The 22,453-nt window shown below is 43.4% G+C and overlaps 1 protein-coding gene across 10 annotated transcripts in view; it reads right to left on the bottom strand.

Annotated features, from left to right (window-relative positions):
• Positions 1-1,291: 1,291 nt before the first annotated feature.
• tet3 (tet methylcytosine dioxygenase 3) overlaps positions 1,292-22,453 on the bottom strand; it is a 48,703-nt gene continuing 27,541 nt past the window's right edge. For all 10 annotated transcript variants that reach the window (XM_042421146.1, XM_042421150.1, XM_042421149.1 and 7 more), the window contains 9 exons: positions 18,993-21,945; positions 16,024-16,114; positions 13,414-13,507; positions 11,993-12,201; positions 11,215-11,365; positions 10,876-10,965; positions 9,334-9,471; positions 8,883-9,237; positions 1,292-8,682 (listed from right to left, as the gene is read on the bottom strand). In XM_042421146.1, the coding sequence (XP_042277080.1) occupies positions 6,896-8,682; positions 8,883-9,237; positions 9,334-9,471; positions 10,876-10,965; positions 11,215-11,365; positions 11,993-12,201; positions 13,414-13,507; positions 16,024-16,114; positions 18,993-21,945 (5,868 nt within the window). In that variant the 3' untranslated portion in view covers positions 1,292-6,895. The remainder of the gene's footprint in view (positions 8,683-8,882; positions 9,238-9,333; positions 9,472-10,875; positions 10,966-11,214; positions 11,366-11,992; positions 12,202-13,413; positions 13,508-16,023; positions 16,115-18,992; positions 21,946-22,453) is intronic.

The following is a 22,453-nucleotide window of genomic DNA, read 5'->3' as shown; positions in this document are numbered from 1 at the left end:
CTCAACTATTGTAATTTTCTCCTCTCCGGGCGACCCCTGTCACCTACATCATTCAGAGCACTGTCACATCGCTTTTCTACCCAAATCTTTCTCCACTGGTTGCTCATACACATGAGAGAAAATTTTAAAGCACTTATCCTGGCATTCAAAACAGTAAATGGACCTGCACCTGGCTACCTTTCAAACCTCATTATACCTCTTTTATCCATTCTCGAATGCACAGAAGTCAACAGTGATTTCAAGGCATTTTGCTTTTGTGGTCTTTATCTTTGAAACACTCTTCCCACATACCATACAACATCCACATCTTTGCTTTAACTTCTTAACATCCACCGGGTTGCTGGCGACCCGCTTAAGCCAGTTGTAAGCGGTAGCATCACACAGTAATGAGTACAAGCAATTGGCACAATTTGGCCAATTGGAGATAACTGGAGAGGTTTGGGGACAACAGTGACACCACAAACTAAAAACTCCCTAGCTCCCATAAGGTTAGGCCTAGAGGTCTGGAATTTTATACAGGTTGACAAGATGTAGAAGGTATGTGGAGATTTGGATGATTCTGGCATAAAGATGTCCTAATTATTGTTATTCAAATATGACTCATTATAAACAAGGACCAGAAACATTTTTTTGAGCCTTATTTTAACTGATGTAAGTTTGTTTGTGTTTTAGCCACATGCTAAACAAACACATTTCCAGAAACTAGAAGATGTCACTTGTCAGATGAAGCCTAATACATGTACCGTGGCCCTACAGTTCTTCTGTTATAAGCTCTTCCATTTGGGTGTGCCAAATAGGTGAAAATTCTATAAAAAGGGTGGACGTTAAAGGGTTATGGTCAGTCTGAAAACTGGTGTCACTGTCCTTGCTCTCACTCATGACTTCAGAGACCCTGATATGGGTCCCAAAATGGGTCCCAAACTGCTGGGAACCCTCTCAAGAGTGAACAGGCCTTCTACATGAGCAGGGCTTGACCCTGGTTAAAAGCACTACTAAGGGGTCACAAGCTAATTGTTGAGATTGTACAAATCTGTTGTGCAGTGTTCTTCTGAATGTCAGTGCATTCTTCATGTCTTCATGTTGACCTTGCCAGTTAACATCATAGCGAGTGAGTGGTATGAGAGGGGAAAAAAGAGGATAGCATTTACAGTAATTGGTCAGCGCCAATTACTGTAAATGGAACAAATTACAGACTCTCAGAACTCTGCGGTGCATGGTGAGCCATCACTGCACCACTGTAATCAAAATCAGAATCTGTTGACCAGAAAATAAAGTCACTTAACCAAACATATTTCACTTCAATGTTTTTATTTATCGCGCAACATAAAACAATATTGTGGAGTTTTTTACCACATACACTATGTATTCACATAATACACCATACAGCTACAAAGAGAGAGAGACTGAACAAAAACACTTTTTTTTACATACTGCATCCTTGACATGAAAAATAAAGAACCAAGAACGATCCTAAAACTCAAAAAGGAATGTAGCTGCCAGTTGTGTAGGTAGATTTTCTTTTTTTTGTATGGACCAGGGTCCAAGTCTCTATCCCAAATTTAGAGTGTTCATTAAATTAGGTGTTTAATAGACTTCTAAAAGTGGGCCATACACAGTGAGATGCATATGTTATGTCTATGTTTGTGTGTGTGTGTGCATGAGAGACAAAATATATATGAGTTAAGAGAAATAGAGGGATTGAGAAAAGGAAGTGCATGACTAAGGGGAGGAAGAGGGAGGCAATACACAATTGCTATTCTTGTATTGTTCAAATATCTTCGCATAACATGAACAGGTACAACATACTCAAAAGATAATTTCAATAGCCGTTGGTACTTGCACTGTACCAACCATGAGACCCAGATAACAGTCTTCATATAATATGACTCTATATCTCATCCTAGTTTAAATGAGTTCAAGTACAATGTGGAATGAATATTAATAGAGAAGGTAATCAACTGTTTGAGTGCCCCCCTGCCCTCAAAAAGAGATGTAAATTTGTAGCGTTGTAACAAAAGACTTTTCATAAAGTCAGCACCACGGCAGCTTCTAATCCTGTGAAACTGCTTTAATCAAAAGTATAGTTCTCTTGACATTCTAAGAGCTCAGAAAAATATTTGTCTTAATCATTTATCCCTCATATTTTTTACACAGTGAATTTAAGGTGTAGCATCATAGCACCAGCAGACCGACCCCCCCATCTCGGTACGTGCTTGGGAGGTGACGCTTCTCATGAGAACCATCCACCAAACTCGTGACACATTTAGAAATTTACAAAGTTAATAAGATATCACTGTATACTCAGCACCCATTCTTAGGCAAGTGTGTGTGTGTGTGTGTGTGTGTGTATGTTTGTGTGTGTGTGTATGTGTGTAATGTGGGCCATGCATTATGGTTAAAAAGTAAAATGGGCTCAACTGGACATGTGATAGTGTCCAAAAACCTAAGAGATGGCCCTGTTATGGCGTACTGTACCAGTCCCAGCCAATCTACCGTTGGCCATGATGTGTGTGTTAGATAAAGAAATCATTACAAAATGAAACACCTGGTGTCTTTCACAGGTGTGTCATAATTTTTCTGCCAAGTGCATACTTACTATTATGAGAACTAGAGTAGATAATAATGAGAGATACATTGAAACAAGCAGGGAGGCAGTCTCTTACCTGATAGTCTAACACAACTGACAAAGATTGCTGGGCTAATACTCACTAAACGTCTCCCACTGATTCACTTCAGACTGGTCCTGCAACTACCAGTATGTTCCTTAACATCCCCCTTTTGGACGGGGTTATGCACATGATCATGGTTTAACTATCATTGGCTACTCATAAGTCCTGTTCAAGGAATGCATTTTAGGAAATATGCTTATTTACTTTCTTGCCCAGGCTGATACCACTTTCATGTCTGTACAGTAATATGAAGCTGCAGCCAGCGCTGGTTAGCTTAGCTTAGCATAAAGACACAGCTAGCCTGGCTGTGTTCAAGAGGTAACAAACTTGACTAACTAGCACCTCTAAACCTCACTAATTAACACATTATATCTTGTTTGTTTAATCTGTACAAAAACAAAAGTCTAAAATCGACAATTCATGTTTTTGCTTTTTGTAAATGTTTAACAAAGGTGATATGATATGTTAATATGTGAGCTTTAGAGGCGCTAATAGGTGGATTTTGTCACCTTTAGACAGAGCTAGGCTAGCTTCTCCCCCCTTTCCAGTCTTCATGCTAAGCAAAGCTAGCTGGCTGCTGACTTTAGCTTCATATTTAATGTAAACATGAGAACGGTATCAATCTTCTCATATAACAAGAAAGCAAATAAGCATATTTCCCAAAATGTCAAACTATTCCTTTAATTGACATAGAGCACATCCAATTAATGGCTACTGTTTCAGATATTTCCTTAGCGTACAGGCAGTAGACCACTGATGCTGAGTACCACATCGTTACAATTTTAGTATTTTTCAGCCTTCAATTAAAATTTCACTTTGTGAAAATTCCTACTTTTTACAGATAAAATGGGGGCTTCCCTAGTTATGTGGACTGTCTTAAGTGAGTGAGAAAAGTGTGGTTTCATGTCATATAATTGGGCTAATCAATTTGTTTTTAGAAAGTGACAGATTTCTGTCAGTTACTGACAGGGGGTACAGTACTTACGAAAGCAAAACAGCAGTGTCACTAAGCACACATGTACACACAACACATTGCGACCAAGTGTTGTTTACTGTTGTTAAGGGCTGTCAAAGACTTCAAAATACCCCCTAGTCATTCATGGTTTAGTTACTATCCTCACCAGTTAAATAATCTTACCTAAATATTTTAATATTTACATTTTCATCTCTCTCTTGAGAAAATTAAAAAACAAAACAAAACAAAAAAAAAAACTAAGCTTCAAGTCGTCAATAATCGGCTCTTTCTTTTTGTCATTAAAATCAAGATTAAAAGTGCTTTTATAAATCTTTTCTTCTCTATGTACAATTTGTATTAGCTATATAAAAAAAGATGAAAATAACCCATCAAAGACAATCATTATCATCATCACCATGTAGTAATAAATAAGAGTAAAAAAAGCAGGTTAAAATGAATGTGGAGATCTAGAGCACACAAAGGGACATATGCATGATTCTCTGCCCTCAGTAGCAAGTTGTGATTGTGACCAGTGTCTCTACAGCGTGAGGTAGAGAGCTGGAGACCCTTGGGAGAGGTTAACAGGGTCTTTCACAGATGACCAGGGCCTTGACCCAAACAACCACCCAGCAGCCAGGAGTCAGCCTGCATCCACTCAAATGACTCATTCATTTTCACTTTCACCACATTTTGCAACAAAATCACATCACCATTTGAATTGTATTAATCAAATAGCCACATGGTTGGTGGAGAGGAACTAAAATTAGTAATTTAAGGGACTCCATCCAGGCTATCAAATAGTCTCTCTCTTTGGCTCTTTTCTTTCACACACACATGCAGTTGTGTCATTTTCAGACACACACACACACACACACACATACACACACACACACACACACAAAGTGAGAGATTCATTGATTCAATGCCTTTGCGTTTGACGCCAACTCCCAGAAGCTACAGTAATTTTCCAAGATCTCCCTTTATCTCTCAATACAATATATTGTCTGTAAAAACCACAGCTAATGGGTTACCAACAATACGTTGAATGACTGTGCTTTCTCTGCCCTTTACAGTGTACTTTGTTTGAGACAAAACCACTTTGCAACAATAACTGCAAAAGCACCTCAGTAGGAACCAGTTCTTGAGTTGGCTGGCTCTGATGTGACAAGGTGTCTGCAGAAGGACACACCTCGTTCTGCTTGAAGATGACAGCACCATGCAGAGGGAGGAGTGGGCCCTTCACAGTAAATCAAGTGTAATAGGAGAGCACCAGAGTGTGTGTAGGATCATCAAAAGCACTGTTGTCCCAACACTGCTTCTTCTGCTCTAACCTGGGATGGGCTTCCCAAAGGCAACTCCAGACTTAGTTCACATTTGTGCCTCAATGGGACAAACGTCAACTTTGCCTTAAGTTGCTTTGGTGAGGCCCATCTATGGTCAGCAAACAGGGTGTAAGATCCCCCTCTACTGGCCATGGCTGGCTAAAGCAGCAAGACAGGGCTTTACTGTCTTCTAAATGGATCTTCAATAATTGTTTGTAGGTTTGTTTGTACACACAACTATGAAATGGCAGACACTGCTGCCCTCTAGAGTTTACACTGAGAAGTGCTCACCCCTACTTGACTGTTGTAGGAAGATATCGAGTGCCACCTGTTCCATCTCTATGTGGTAATAGCAGATCTGGGTCAAAGTGCATTTGCAAGCAGTATTGATCACTTGTTTTAGCCTCTGTGGAGTACTAGAAACATACAGTTTGCCACATTGGAAAACACAATGAACAAAGAAAAGCAATAATTCTTTGCATGGCAAATTTCCGGCACCTTTGTGGCTAATCTGAATGCAATAAATCAATTCATTCTGCTACTCCACCTAGGTCAAACAAGAAATATTTACTTGCAAATACTACATGAGCTAGATTTGAGTTAGAGCACCTAAGTACAGCATTGAGTGCCATGAAGAGTGGTGGAATGAAAATCAATCAGAGCTGGAAGTTGAACACCAGTCAAAAGCTGGAGGGGTGTAGAAGAGGAGGAGGAGCACATCAGCTAATGCCAAGAGAAGCAGCAAAGTTTGCTTCCAAAGTGGCTTAAAAGGCAACTGCAATTATTTTGAACCTGAGCATTATTTTCCTACTTTTAGCATTATGGTGTTTTTGTTCAAATATTAGAGATGACCTGTTTCAGTTCTCCTGGCACTCTGTTGTATCGTACACAGCCACAAAGCAAACACACAACAGCTGAAACCAAGCAGTGCGCTTCTGGGAGATTTTTTTAAGCTCAACTTGGAAGAGTAGCCACATCAAAAAAATATTACTGATTGTTACAGTGCAAAATTCAAGGGATGATTTTATATCACTATACTGCTTTGACAACTGACTTCAGTGGGTCCTTGTTGGTAGAATATATAGAAATGGATGTTCCAGCAGACTGTCATTTGTGTATTAGACAGCAGTGCTGCTAGAAAACTGAAGCAATGTCAGCCTTAAAGCAATGACAATTTAAACACAATCTTCATGATGACCAAAACTAGGAAATTAACGCCCAGGTTGGTAATAATTGAATTGTCCTTTATGGTGGCCTAAACTGTTCTTTTAGAGATAAAAGATACATATCTGTATATTATTAATATAGAGATAAATATCTAAGGCAAGCCTACATGAAAGGCCTTTTTATATAGATAATTAGTATTGATTTGCTGTCTTGCCAGGCTGATAATGACTCCTCCTCTACAGCTGGAAGATTGACAAAAAACAAAGAAAAATAGGGTACACGTTTTCCAAACATGGAAAAAGGAAATGTCTGAGTCTGACTGACTCAGACTAATTGATTTAAAAAAAAAATATATAACCAAAAACAATCACATCATTAATAATAACATTAATGAAAACAGCAATAATAAAAAACAAACAAGTCTTCATTATAATAATACCTGTAATAACAACATTGACAGTAACAATAGCAATCATAATATTGATAATAATAGCAATAATTAGAATCATTAAAATTCTATAAACAAGAAAAAGCAATGGAGTTCCTCTCCAGGGAAGAGAGAGGAAGAGCACCACAGGCAGTGTGTCTGAAGCCCAAACCACTGCCTGACATGAGGTAAAAAACAATAAAAATGTCCCCTCCTCTAAGTGGACTGCGGAGGGGGCAGGATGGAGAGATGCCAGACTGCGGGACGGCTGAGAGACATTCATCCTGCTCAACGCTCTCTCCAGCCCTCCACTGCACCACTCCGTAGCTATCGGTCTGTTTGTGTCTGTCTGACCTCAGACATAGTGGCTGTAGGGCCCAGTGAGGCGGGTGAAGGCATAGGGAGACACAGTAACCATAGAGGTGGTGTGGAACGTGGGGGCTAACCGCGTCACTGGCCCCTCCCTCTTGTCTTTTGATTGTCCAGGTCCTGGACTGGCCCCTGCCACTGTAGCACCCCATTTGCGTTTCTTGCTGAGGGCCTTGATGTCTTCCTGCGAGAGGCCAAGGAGAGCTGCTTCCTGCTGCCTCTGGAGTGCTCGCTCTGCCAGTAGCTTCATTTTGGCCTCCCACAGAGCCAGGCCATGCATGGGCTGGTTGAGGTTCTTGTGCTGGTAGAAGACCAGGGAGATGCGGGTGGGGTGGGAACGATCAGGCCTTTTGAGTGGAGTGGTGGCATGTAGTTCCCGACGCGCACATTCAATCAGGATGGAGCCATGGGCTGGTGCTACTGCTACACCACCAATGTTGGGATCCAGGAAGTTGTGCTCGCTGTCAGACCACACCTCATCCTCATCCTCTTCACGACCCCTGGTGCTCTCAACATCACTCTCAGCTCGGCTGGGGTCCCAGCAGGCCTGATCTGACTGCTGCAGGGCATCTGGGAAGAGGCGGCCCTCAGGGGCAGGGGACAGGGTACTGCCTGCCACTGAACCTCCACAAGACCTCCAGGCCTTCTCTTGGAGCCCAAGGGGAGTAGAACACCGACTCTCACCAGTTTTGGACCAGATCTTGTCAGCATAGGCTCCTGCAGGATTGCTGTGCTTCAAACCAGGGCTATATGCTGCAGGCCCCATAGCCCACGCATTCATCTGGTGGCTAGGAGCAGGGCTGGCCCAGTGCCTGGGGGTGCCTGGCTGTGGTGTAACTGAGCCTGAGTGAGAGGTACCAGGCTGTGGTGTACCTGGGTGAGGGGTGCTTGGGCGTGGGGTGGGAGGGCGTGGGGAGCCTTGGTGTATGTTACCTGGGAGTGCTGTGCCTAGGTGAGGAGAGGGAGATGGAGAGAGAGGTACCTGAAGGGATGGTGAAGGGGCAGGGGAAGCCATCGGGGTATTTGAGCCAGGGTAGGATGTCCACTGTTGGGGGTAAGGAGAGGGCTGCCGCTGCTGGGGATGCTGGTGAAACTGCTGCTTGTCTGGGTTCACTGATGAGGCTTCAGGGTTTTGTTTAGGATTTAGATGGCTGTCCCAGCTTGTGGGAATAATATTTCCATTAAGCTTGTGCCCTGGCCACGCAGCAGGCTGGGGGGTGGAGCTAGGTGTGTTGGCACCAGCCTGGCTTGGCACCGTGCCTTCATAGACTGGCACATCTATAGGCTCCTGTTTGATGACTGGAGTGCCTCTGTTGGAGGTCTCAGAGGAGACAGAGGAAGGACGGGACTGGTTGTAGTTGGGAGGCTGGGTGTAAGTGCCATGATTTGTTTGGTTGGTTTGCTCTGGGTGGCCGGGATAGGACTGAGCCAGTCTGGCTTGAATGCTTTGAAGACTCTGAATGTCAGGTTTCTTGTCTACCTGGACAGCCTTACTGCCATTTCGACCCTCATAGGTCCTCAGCTTAGGGGGGAAAAGTGCATTGGGGGGGTAGTTGTAGTAGCCATAGTGCATCGTGGGCAGATTGTGGTGGTAACCGTTTACTGGGTCTGCTGCAGAGGGCTGGCCAGTTGGGGGGAGGCCTCCCCTTGCATAGTAGGCAGGGTGTGGATAGATGTTGTTGAATGGGTCTGCTGCCTGCACAGGGTATCCATCTATTGATCCATTGAAGGGCTCCTTCTTGATGTTGGGCTTCACCTCTTGTTTTATAATTGCTGAATGTTTAAAACAAAGGAAGGTAAATTACAAACAAGAGTTCACTTATCAAATGCATTTTATGCTAGCAGACAAGGTCCAACGTCAAACTGTTTAATATAATTTGCAACATCTTACTGTTAGATGGATATTGATTGACATTGAACACAATTAAGGTATGTTATGAGAGAAATAAAATCAAAACAAAACAATGACTAACCTTTATTGCCTTGGTGTTGTGGGGGACCGGTGATGCAGACCTCAGCCTTGACCAATGTTTTCTCTGGTGTCCCCCCCGTCTGCTGCAGGAGTTTGCTTTTCTTCTTCTCTGAGGCAGCCTTCTTGGCCTCCAGACGGCGTTGTCGGCAGGACTTGGCAGGTTCGGGCAACTTCCGTACTTCTCGGCGGAAAGCCTGAAGCACCTGGATGGCTCCTGTCTGCATCTTGAGGCGCTGGGCCTCTTCACTGCCAAACTCATCAGTGAGGGACACCTTGTAAAGAGGCAACACATGGAGCTGTTCATCGTCAGGGATCTCCCCCACAACACGGTTGTCCTCCTTAGTTAAAGTACACACCTAACAGAGAGAGAGAGGGGGGGGGGGGCAAGATGAAATATAAACTGTGCCAAACGATCCCAAATACAAATTAAAGATTACGGTGAGTGATCTTACCACTGTGCAACCATTGTAGAGGTTGTGCTGGTCCTTATGAGCGTGGGCGCAGAAGTCCATGCAAGCAGTGACTCCAGAGAACGGCCGGCCCTCCTTCAAACCCAGTCTGCATTCTGGAGCTTTGGACTCTGACTGGCACTGAGGTGGAGGACAGAAATGACTTTACAACAGGGAACTAATTTAATTTTCGTGTGTTCATCCAAGATAAACACATGCATCAGTTAAAGGCAGCACTTCTTAACCCTCTCTCTAAGAGGCATAATTGATATCATGTGAAAACCGAGGTCTCGATGGTCTAGTGTCCAGTGTGAAGTATTGTGTGTGAGAAACATGAAAGGTGTAATTGGTGGCTGCATTAGGTTGTTGCTATGTAATAGGCCTCAGTGAGCAAGCAGGGGTGGAGGTAGTCCATCAGCACAGAGGGGGCAGAGCATTCTCGAGGGTCCCTTCTAATAAAGTCATTTTAAAATTCACAACTGTAAATAGCTGGTATATCCTATCCTATCCATGTACACAAATGGTCACTTATTGAGCCAAGCAAGCCTATGTCTCAGAAAACATACAGTTAAGCCACTTTGTCAGACAAGCTTGTTGAGAAGAACAAAAAAAGACAACAGGTTGCCAGTTGCGTTCAAATGTTTCAGCACTGAGGGCAGCATCAGATTGACGAACGGTTCAGCGCTATTGCTGACAGACAGCGACTGGCCAGGTGCACTGTCTCAGTACCATGTCTTTCTTACACAGTAATAACACAAACATAAAATAGACACGGCAGTCTACAACACTATACAAGGCCTATTCATTCAAACATAATGTAGACAGTCTACAACACCACAGGCAGTAATACAGACAGGTGCCGAGATGCAGTAAGCGTGGAGTTAAACAACAGATTAATCCAACATTCTGTCTGATTTCTTCATAACCAAAATTTAAGTTAATAAAGACTAATTATGGATGTTTCACTCACTAATTGGTCCCTTTTTAAAATTTCATTCTCCTCTCCCTCATGGTGGCAAACTTGCCAACCACTTTGTCTTTGTCAATGTTCACACAACAAAGTGAGGTTGGATAGTCTGGCCTCATCCATGCACGAATGCAAATAGCTCTTAATGAGCCTCAGACGGCTGAAACTTCATCTTGCCAGTTTCATTCACCACAAACATAAGAGGACACAAATATCTCATATTTTGACTAAAGTTTTAAGCAAAGTTAGTCATAAACTTTGAATTGCTACTTCTGCAGTCTTCACTTCCTGCACAGTCAAGGAGTGGAAATACAGACAGACTGCCATCGCAATCCACATTGTGGTCAGAGGGGGGATTACATCTGTGTTGATAAGAACTACAATAGAGAATGAATAGAAAAAGTTAAGAGAGTTAAGCTCTACTATTCCTGCTGCACTGCCCAGTTGGGTTGTGCACTATGTCTCCAGTGAGGCCCCTACTGAGCATGGGCCCTGGGGCGGTTGCTCCACTTATGTGTGTGAGGGTTTACATGCTTTTAAGTAAATGTATATTGATGGGTATTTGCTTGTGCACAAACCTGGTTACTGTAGGCCTGTGGGGCCAGCTGCTTATACAAAGGAGCCACCTCAGTTGCCAGATGCTGGAAGTGATCCCTGAGTTTGTCCTCCTGACAAGTAGGAACATGGATCACAGGTAAGAACAAAATACAGAGTGACAGAGCTCCAGAATGGTAGCTTAAAATTATTCAAACTTACAAAGGTGACTAAACCCTGCTTCATAAAAACAAAGATAGCTTCAAATAAAGATGTCAATCAGGCACCATCTCCATTATATCAATGGTGAAAAACACTACTAAACTAGTTATTTATTGGCATTAATATATTTTTTCTGTATAATTCCATAAGACAAGCAATACCTCTTCAGGGCGATCTCCTTGTAGCCTGAACTTGCGCGGCGTTTTGCTTCGGGCGTACTTACAGCCATTAAAGTACATACTCCAGGAGCAGCCAAAGGAAAAAGAAGCACCACAACTGTCAGGGTCCTTGCCTTGACACGCACAGGTACGACTGCAGGGGGAGACAGTGAGCATACTCAGTTGTCATGTATAAATTAGGTGGCTCCTGCATGCTTTACATCATGTGCACACTATATGTTGATATACAACAACATGACAGAGAAATTGTATTTGGAGCATGAATGTTTACAGCACATCATCCCAGCCTGTCAGAGGTTTCATAGAACAAATATCCTGTTATCTAATGTTACATTTATATGTATAACACAAACATAAAATTTGACCTACTCAAGTGCCATCATTAAATAGTCTAACACAGTTTATAGTATAAAAGAAGGGAATAAGACTTATTTTCTCATCCCAGATGTTGAATGGTGGTTATGTCTAAAACAAGTTAAACAAGGGTGTGTCAACATCCATTCATGGCTAATTGTGGGAGGGGGATGTATGACATGGACAATGTGTATACATTAATTTGTACACAGCTGGTAACAGATGCATCATTTTGTGTTTGAGTGTTCACAAATTATTTGTCTTGAATTTAGCCCCTGGAATTCTTAAACTTTTCCATGACACAGACTCAAACACAGGCACAAATTAGACCATGGACTCCCACCTTGTAAGAATTTGTCCCTAAAACTTTTGGGGGAGTTTTGGAGAGTACCCATCAGCTACTCACTCATCATTGAGGCCACAGCGTCGACTGGTGGGGTTGCCATATTTGGTGAGGGTGTCACTAAGCTCATGGTACAGCCTGTCAGCCAGGGACCTCGGGACACCTTCCCAGGCCATAATGAGGATGATGATGACAGCGTTGGCACAGTGGTGGCCTGCACGCTGACGCACCAGACACAGCAGCTTCTCTGTCTCACTGCCACGACGAATCACCTGACAGGAAACAGAGTTTATTATTATTTTAGCTTTTACTCATCCAGGGCACTTTAACAGTAACACCTTTATTTAAAGTTCTCGCACTTGAAGCTACCATCATCCCAAATGAACATTCAATACAAAAGTACATACAACTTAAATGAAATGGCAGTTGAACCATAAAATGCTTGCAAAACATATTATTGTCTAATATTGGAGTTACTGTATTTTTTACTAATAAATATTAGTGGTTTCAAAACAGCAACATTTAGCACACACACATGCTTCTGAAATACAGTGCAAGGAACAATGCAACACAGTTGATGCTTATAAAGCCTTTTGGAATGACATTTGATATCTGTACTGATATCTGACCTGCTTCATCTGCTTATGATGCTAAATGGTGAATTATTTAGTTGCAGTCCATTCACATTGCACATACTAGTATGTATTTTCTATGAGAAATAAGAATATGCTCATATTGTACTATATGAGTAGTAGTCTTTACTATTGGACAATGATTATAAATATCCAACTTTTTGATGACTCGTCAAAACTTAATATTAGATTCTTCACAACTGGTTTCTCTACCAGAGAAAATGAAGATTTTTTAATATGTTCAAGCCTGCTCTCTTTTGCTTGCATTATTTTTACACTCCCTATCTCTCTCTGTCTACAACACACACACACAGACACACAGACACACAGACACACAGACACACAAACACAAACACACACAGGATGGCTGTTTTGAATCCATAAAGTCATTAGCAGGATGTGTCAGGGGTGACACGGGAGGGGAGGTTGGGCTGTTGTTACAGAGTGAGACCACCTACTGATTTACTCACTGTGGGTGAAAATCTTGGCTAGGTGTCTCCCCAGGACCCCTCATTATACAAACACACACTGCATAAATCTGTGGCTGATTGGCTGTCATTGGTGTCAGGTGGAACAAAAACCCAAAATATCTCTTTCTCTCCCTTTCTTTTTCTCAGTCTCACATGAACATAATCAGGCTTTCACTGAGTTGTTGAGAGTTGACTCAAAAATATTATCTTTCAAAGTTATGGGTCATTCTTTTAAAAAACAAAATCTAACACAAAAAATGAGATACTAAAAAAATAAGACACTCATACTGCCCAGGCCTCTGCTTCTTTTCATATATTATGAGAGACTTTCAAACATGCACATGGACATGTGACAGATGTGATATGATGTGATGCTACTTACCCACTTAGCAATAGGGCATCCTCGTGAGCTCTTTCCTTCTTTGCCCGTGTACACCACCTTCTCAATCCGGATTGCATCCCCCTTCTCTCCATACCTACACAGGAGGAGAGTTAAGTTATTTTCATCTTCAGCAGTTGATGTTGGGAGCCACAATGGCCTCAAACCCTGATGTCTAACTTTATGGCTGTGACATAAAGTTTCTGTGTGTCAGCGCCCTAAGAGCCACCAAGCCAACCTCAAAAAACTATGACATGACAAAAGCTGACTTACTTGTGGCTTCACATGTTCTGTTAAAAGTTGCAGACCATAAAGACTACAACTGGCAGCCAGCTGATTGCCAATATGGATGTGTGTTCTGTGCATGTATTCACAATCCAAAAAACATTACAAAGACAAACAAAACTAGCCTGTTTTGAACTGCATATGTTTCTTGTGATCAACATAATAAAGACAAAAAATACTAATTAACTGTGCTGAACAATCAGACAGCCCTGATTAAACATGATCAGTTGGCCAAATGGTTGCTGATGAAGTTCAACTAGTGCCAATGGTGCCACACAGCAAAACTATGGGCAACAAATGACCACAGTCCAACAGCACCTCAGCAGCTGATGACTGCTGGCTTGGTGTACAGGGCTGTTATAGGATACACAATCCTGTTATTCAGAAGTTCATCAATGATTCATTTTTTTCATGATTTACCTCAACAGGAACCTCTCTTACTTTTTGTTCCAAATACTGTATTTTCTGTGTGCCTACACAGGTTTATAGGAGTTATAGTAAATATCAACTCTGACAAAGACAGGCCAACCTCAGCAGTACTGGCTGGAGAGGACTGTTCACAAGGCTCTGCTGAGATTCACACAAGCATGGCAGAGTAAACCAGAACCCACTAGCCTCTGCACAATGCCAGGCACAGGGCCCTCTCTTGTAGCTATTTCTGTGTTGGTGTTTGTGTGCACATATGCAAGTGTGAGCTTATTTTGGGTACATTTATTTTTGTTTGTTTTGTGTGCATAGGTCTGGATACATCTGCAAAGCAAATAATGTGTGATGTGAGCGTTGGGAGGTAGTTTAAGAATAGAGGGCATGTGTTCATTTCTGCAGGTCTATTGGTAGAGTGGGGAGATGTATAGGAGGAGGTTGGGGTCAGAGATCGTGTTTGGGTGGGAGTAGGTCATCAGAACTTGTCAGATGTCGGCTCATGGCTCATATCAGGTCTCCTGGCAGCTTGATACCTGCCATTGTGAAAACTTCAGCCCTGAGCAGATTTGACATGGCAGTGAACACAAGGGGCTCCTGCTGAATAGGAATCACCCTGAGGTGGCTGAAAGAGTGGGAGGGGAGAAAGCTCTATCACCACAGGGGTGGCCTGCTGGGGTCAGGGGTGGGTCATAGGTCATCCAGGGACTATGGGGTCTTAACATCTTGCATCATCTCTCAAACAACAGAAAGTGGGCTAAGGCCTAACATCCCCCACTGAACCTGTCCTCTCCAGGGACTAATGACTCATTGGTCCTATTTAAATGCAGCCTCTCTGTGAATAACAGCCAAATATGTGCCTGAGTACAATGCTCAGTACTGTTCATATGAAGCATGACAAAATTAAACATCTAGTTATAGAAGATTGCTAAACCAAATACCATGTATGATACAAGGCATTCTGAGGTTCACAACAGACACCACAACACAGCATAAGAATGAAGCTATTAAAATGTGGTATGTCTACATTAAAAACAGTCAATCAAGATAGGCCAACAACAGTTTCATCACAGGGGCTGCAGCTGCTTTGGTTATTAAAATAACCAGCAGGGGAGTTTTCTGGTGTTCATTCCTAAACTGAATAAATTCTAATCTTCAATCTGTCTTTTTTATCACCAAGTCTGCTGATGCTTAGCAGACCAAGAGACAACAGCTTAATGGATTACTTTAGTGAGGCTGTCCATTTGGTTTCCTCATTTAAAAAATACATAGAACTTATAATTTACCTTCAATTGATGGTAAGAATATTTTCCATCTTAATTCATAGTAAAGATACATTTGAGGTTTAAAACTGAGTGAATTTGGCTTTGTATGTGTGTTATGCACATTGTAAAATTGATTCAACACCAGATTCCCACCTTAATAAGCAGAAGAGGGCTGTGTTACATAATATAAATAACTGCACCTGGTATTAGTACACAAAAAATGCACACTTCCTTACTAAAAATGTACTTTCTCTCTCATTCCCTCCCTTCTCTCTGTTGTCTCCATCTTTTGCCATCTCTCTCTGTGATTTGATTTCTATCCTTCTCCCTCCCTCATTCCTCTCATTCTCAGCTATCATCTGCTGCTGCCCCTGTGCCTCTTGCTCTGCCGCTGATATGCTGATGATGCTGATATTTCCTGTTCCTCCTACTGGATTCTGGGTCACAGATTCCCTGAGGACAAAATGTGAGGAGGAAGGAAGCTGGAGAGAGAGGAGGAGGAGGAGGGAGAGGCAGAGGGAGTGAGAGCAAGTAGGAGGAAGAGAAGAGAAGAGAAGAGAAGAGAAGAGAAGAGAAGAGAAGAGAAGAGAAGAGAAGAGAAGAGAAGAGAAGAGAAGAGAAGAGAAGAGAAGAGAAGGCTCACCTTGTCTCCATCAGGTTTCTTATGGAGGCTACAGTGGGTCCAGATCCCAAGTGATTGTAGTAAGGCCCTTCATCTTTCTCCAGGATTTGTTCTAGGAAAAAAGGGTAAATAAGTGAACAAACAGTACATAACTGGACCTTAAAAGCACTATGGCAAATATCACACTTCAACATATTTACTCTCTGACTAAGGATGTATTATATATCATAACTCGTGAAGGACACTTGAGTCTATCTAAATATAGCAATCATTTGGTCTGGTTCTTCTGTCAATATGAGTTAATATAAGCATTACGTCTAAAGTTTACACAAATTTATGATTCATTTTCAACTTCCATATCTTACACTCAGAGAGATATTGAGGAAGATATTTGACTCACTTCAGTAGCATGTGTTTTGTTACTCAAATTAAACAAAACAGTGAAATTGGCAAAATCATATGTTGACAAATTTGATGACCTTCCACAAAAGAGAGAGGCAAGGGCTATGGTCACAGTCATTATCACATACTGTTTTTTATTGGATATTTCTCCTAAGATCTCTTCTCAATTAGTCGAACAACAACACCAAAGAAATTATTTTAAACTATGCTTCTGCATTAAATGTTATTCTGCTATACTGACATTTACATCATTATCAACAGAACCATCAAATTCTTCTGTGGTGAAAGCTACTTAGCTTTTATACATGTTTTGGTACACTGCATTGATCATAATCATTTCTCTGCCTCAAATACTAATTTACTACTGCTTCCATAGAGTCCTGCTCGAAGCTAATGAGTGAGTAAATGTCTAACTCAAGCTGAAAACATTTAACAGTAAAAGTTCCTTGACCTCAGTAAAGATTGAAGCTCTGTCCTTGCCTCTGATCACAACTCAGTTTCTGTGGAGTTTTGTAAAAGGTCAAAGGTACTGCTGATGTATTTTGGTGTATTTTTGGACAAACTCAAAGACATCCTCTTTGTAGCTGAAGCCAAATCATCTATGAGAAGCGTGAGAATGTGTAACTGATTGCACCATCACATTCACACAAACAGAAATCCCCTTCCCACGCATAGACAGTGATCTGTGACTGTAGGGTGTGGTGTGTATATGGAGACACTTTGTAAAGCAGAAGCTTTTTGAGGTAGTAATGAATGACTCAGGATGTGTGAGTGCAAAGAGGGAGTAAGGGCGTGTCTGTGTGTACACTGTATACATCTGTGTTTATGTTGTGTATGAGTCTGTGTGTGTGTGTGTGTGTGTGTGTGTGTGTGTGTGTGTGTGTGTGTGTGTGTGTGAGTCCATTTGACCATTAGTCTACACCCATCTGTGGTAGTAAACCACGTCCTATGACTTCACTGCTAATCCCTGTATGTAATACTATGGAGCTGAATGCACTTTATATTGAATGTTAAACTCTAATGGACTTTGCATGGCCTACCTTAGCAGCTGCTTGCTGTGTGTTTAAAAACAGGACTGTATGGCAACTAATACTCTGTTGCTCTTAATCTTGCTTATGTGTAAATGCTCCACAGTATCAGCTGATTATCTAAAATGTGCACATGCATTCAGTGTTGTGTGTGTGTCTCTCTGGTTCAGAGGCAATATGAGGTCACATTCCCCTGTTGGTGCAGGGAGGCACCAGGGCGTGGCTCAGGGCAGGAAGTGGATTTCTTGGAGTTCTTGCGTGGAAATTGTGTGTGTGCACCGCTGTGTGTATGTATGTGTGTATTGGAGGCAGTCTCATTACAGTGTAGAACCAAGCTTTACTATGAAGACTTGTTGTCTGTTGCTCTTTACTCTTAGTTACAGCACTGAGCTAGCAAGTGTTTTACTGCAGCTGCTCTCTCCCTGCTGTGCACCCTCTTTAATGTTTAGGGACAGCAAAGGTCTATTTACCAGGACTTAACCCTTCATAGCCTTACAGTTAGCACCGAGTTACAGCAAGAAGTTGATTGGAATGTCTTGAAAGCTTCTCTGAGAACAAAATCTCTTATCATTCAGTCATTGCAGTACATTAATGTAACGTTGCTCATAGTAGCTACAGCTAATCTTATCTACAGTAATCTTTTGATTTACTGAGTAATTAATTAATGACTCAATAAATAAACAGGGAGGATCTGTTTTAACAATGAAGCCTCAACCTTTCAGGCAAGAATAACGTGGGTGCATCAAACAGTAAATCCACCTAAACTAACTTTATCTACCTCAGACAATTTTTTTATTTATTGGGGATATATAATATATAACTTAATCTATCAATTTCTTTACTTTTCTAATATAGTATCACCTACTCCTTTGTAAACAAATGAGCAGGGTACAATCCAAACCATGGAACTGAACCCCCTTCTGTCTAACAAAGGCTCTGTTCTGCTTGCCTGCCAGACCCAAACCCACACAAAAGGCTCCTTCTGCCACCACTGCTATTGTTCCTGCCCGCTGCCTTTAGTGCCTCACACTGTCACAGTCTAGATGGTCTCAGCCACACACCCTGGCAACACATACATTCTTAGACACATTCAACAAGCATCCACACAGACAAGCTGGAACGGAGGGGGACTGAAAAACCTAATAGTGGACCTGTGTAGTTCAACAAGTAGAGTAAAGCACTAACAGTGAGTAAAGCACTGTTAGTGCTTTACTCTAGTAGCATTATGGGTTAATTAATGTTTAACTCAATAGGTAGAGCAAAACATTAACACTTCCAGATTTAGGAAATGGTTTCTCAAAAGAGTCACCCTTTAAAATATGCATGTGCCCTTGCTGCTATTAGGCATTTAAAAAAAAAACATTTGCTATGTAACACAGGTCAGATTTACTGTACTTACAGATTTACCTACTTACATTTATCTCCACTCAGAAATTAAATGATAATGCTTAGAGTGGTGTGATATTTATTAAAACATAAATGTATGTCAAAGGACAACAACTTAATCCCCCTACACAGGCCTATACACAAGCATAGACACACACTAACACACTGACTTACCCACGCAGGTGCATGTGGGGAATTCTGCCTGTAGATCCTTGGAAGGAGTATCCAGCAAGCTCTTGGTAGGGCTGTCCAGGTAGCGCAGAGGAGACTCTAGGAAGCCTCTGAGAGATGGAGAGGAGGGCAAACTGTCCTTAGTGGGTGTGTCCTCCTCAGAATAGCATGTGGTGGAAAGTATAGCTACATCACCCGTGGCTTCGATCTTCATGCGTTTAGGCAGCGGGGAACATGGCATGCTGAACGTATCCTCTAACACACGGGGTTGTTGCTGCTTGTCCAGGATGGCCTCCTGAAGGAGAGAGACATTGGGAGGGCCTTTATGCTGCTCCTCCTTTGGGATTTCTGTGGATGCCTGGTACGAGGTTGTTTCAATTTGAGTCCCTGACTCATCTTTGTTAATTTCCATCTCCTGATCATCTGAATGAGTTGTGGAGCTGGCTTGAGTGGTGAGAATTAAGGGAGCAGACTGGGAGGTGGGTGTTGATGTGGGACTGAGGTCCTGAGGACTGGTCTGGGACTGATTCTTCAACTGAGGAGCCGTAGCAGTCTCTTCCGTGGGCTGACTGACAGGTACATCTGCAACTGAGTCCCCAAATTCAGCCTCAAACTGGCGGATCAGTTCTTCGTACTTCGGGTCTATGTTGACAAGACTCGGTAATTGTGAGGTGCTGGATGGAGATGTGGAGGTCAGAGGTGCGGTGGTGCTGGTGTTACTGGAGGCCATGCTGCCCACTCCCTCTGGCTTAGCATGGGCTACAGTGGCCACAGGTGGGGGCAGAGGGCCCATGAGGGCTGGAGTGTTTTCTGACAAAGCAGAAACAGTGGAAGAGGGAGTCATTGAGGAATTGGAAATGGATACCTGAGATTGGGCTGGGGCAGGGAGGCCTGCAGCAGCAGCCTGAGTGGAGTTACTGTGGTGGGGCGGAGGGGGAAGAGAACTTATTTGCAGACTGGTCAGGGCCGGGGCTCTGTCCATCATGAGGACTGATGGTTTTTGTATGGTGATCTGAGTTTGAGGCAGGAAGGTTGGCATGGAGGCTTTCTGCTTGGTCTTCTTGATGATTATCTGTTTGGGTTTGGGCAGGGGAGGGCCTGTAAGCATTTCACTCATGGGTTTTATGTTAGGAGATCCTTGGCTTTTTTTCTTCTTGGGTTCCTTGGGCTCCTGTTTGACTAGATGTGACAAACCTTCTACCTCCATCTGTGGCCACCATTTTTTCAAGTTTTGGCAAGCCGTATGTGCACCTGGGCCTGGTGCTCCAAAGCCAGAGGAGTGGTTAGAGAAGAGGTTCCTCTTGTAGTGAAGGTGCTGTTGCAGAGCTGCCTGAGTGGAGTGGCTGATGGATGCTTGGCCAGGGGAAAGGGGAGTGCCAGGGTAGTGTTGACCCTGCTGCTGACCATTAGCCATGCCGTAATGTCCCATGGAGGCAGTGTGATGGTAGTGCTCACCAGAGTCTGACTCTCGCTTTATCCTGGCCAATGCTGGGTTGTCCTGGACCTGGATACCTCCATTCTGGTTCAAGCTGAGCTGCTGTCTGACTGGAAGCTTGAAAGGAGCATTGCTGAACTTGCCACTGGTGTCACCAAGCAGCTGCTTGAGCTCTGACATGGGGTCTGAACTACTGTGAGGTGCAGCAGCATAGTGAGACTGGGGCTCAGACTTCATACACATCCATGGGTTCCTCTGTTCAGAGCCTCTGCCTGAGCCTTGCTGCCACTGCTGGGGATTAGGGCTGAAGCTTGGAGGTTTTCCCTGACCTGGAAAGGGAGAGGTAGAGGATGGGAGAGGGGCAGCATGGGGAGGCTGGCCCTGTGACTGGGGCCTGTGGTGCTCACAGGGCACTGGAGCCTGCTGGCTGGTGTGTAGTCCTGGAGGGACGGATTGAGAGCGTGAGGAGGATGAGTAGGTGCCAGGAGAGGACGGGATCAAGCTAGTGCCATTTGGGGGCTGAGATGGGAGGTTCTGGGTATGTTGGTGGTGATGGAGGTTACTATTATAGGGGGGTTGACCTGGAGAGCCAGCAGCTTGCGGACCAGTACCAGATAATTGGGTCAGGGCTTCTATGGCAATGGCTGTCTGAAGACTGATGTTCTTTTCCTTGGCTATGGAGAGCACCTGGGGAGAACAGGGAATTGGGGGTTTCAGGCAGGGCACTTGGTCTGGGCGAGGACCTCGAGTTCCTTGTTGCTGCTGGGGGTATGAAGTAGACAGGCGGTGGCCACCATTCACCTGGGGATAGGACTGAGGGTGATGCTGCAAATGGGGTTGTTGTAGGTGAGGCTGTGAATGTGGGGGAGCATCAGCCATTTTGCAGGTACCTTGATCCTCACTGGTTGCCAACTTAATCTTCTTCTCCAGCCACTCAAGGTAGTCTGGACAGTCAGGCCCATCACAGTTGCAGTTAGGGGGTTTATGTCCATGTTTGGCTTGGCTCAGTGCTGTCTGTAGGGCGTTCAGGTCTTCTGGAGGTTGGCAGCTTCCCTCAGGAGCCCCCGCAGAGAGTCTGGCCTGAGCCCCCTTAGCACCCATATCCCGGGTGAAGTTCTCATACAGCTGGGCTGTGTTAGACTGCACAACGAGGCAGGAAGAGGAGGAAGAAGGAGGCAAGGAGCCAGCAATAGCAGAAAAAGCCACCAGATTGTGGGCATCTTCCATGTCTGCATGGTGGACAGGTTCACCAGGGGTTGTACTACTGCTGGGGTTCCAACATGGTTGGTGTTGTTGGGTGTCACTGACCTTGCCATGTCCTGGCACCCAGCACTGCCTTGGAGGCACGCTTCCTGCTCTCTGCTGCTCTGTTTCCATAGATGCCTCATCATCATTAGGGTAGCGACTCACCCCATTGGCCAGTTCCAGGCTCAGCGCGCCTTCCTGGAGGCGGTCATGTGACCCAATTTCCATCTGGCCTCCACTTCTGGGGCCATCCACTGAAGTGACTTTGCAAACAGTCTGAAAGACAAACATGGAGTGAGGTTAGGGGGGTTTAAGAAGTCAATTAATCCAGGTCTAATATAAAAAAAAACCCATTATACACTCTACATTGGGCATGATCATTGAATAATCACCCAGTGTTGCCTATGTGATTTAATGAATAAAATACAAAATAAATGAGTATTTTTCATCTGCATTCCAATAATTTGACAGAGAGATAAATAACAATCATCAAAGTACTATCACATTCCATTCCCCTTTTCCCAGCTCTTATCCAGGGTTTACCTCCCACCTCTACCACATACAAAACATACAGTACAGTGTTGCAGGGTCAGGTCAGTAGGGCTAAGGAAAACTGAATTAACTATTGCTTCAGTGGAGTGATTTCACAACAGGCAACTGTTTTGTCAGGCAACTCACAGGTCATGTCATGTGACATAGTTTCACTGCTGTTTATAAATGGACACTCTGCTCCAGATCAGTTGGGCTATGCAAAACAGGCAGTTGGAGTTAACACATGTCATCA

Source organism: Thunnus maccoyii, chromosome 9 (assembly GCF_910596095.1).
Source record: "Thunnus maccoyii chromosome 9, fThuMac1.1, whole genome shotgun sequence".
Lineage (NCBI taxonomy): Eukaryota > Metazoa > Chordata > Actinopteri > Scombriformes > Scombridae > Thunnus > Thunnus maccoyii.
This window is presented reverse-complemented; position numbering and strand designations above follow the sequence as displayed.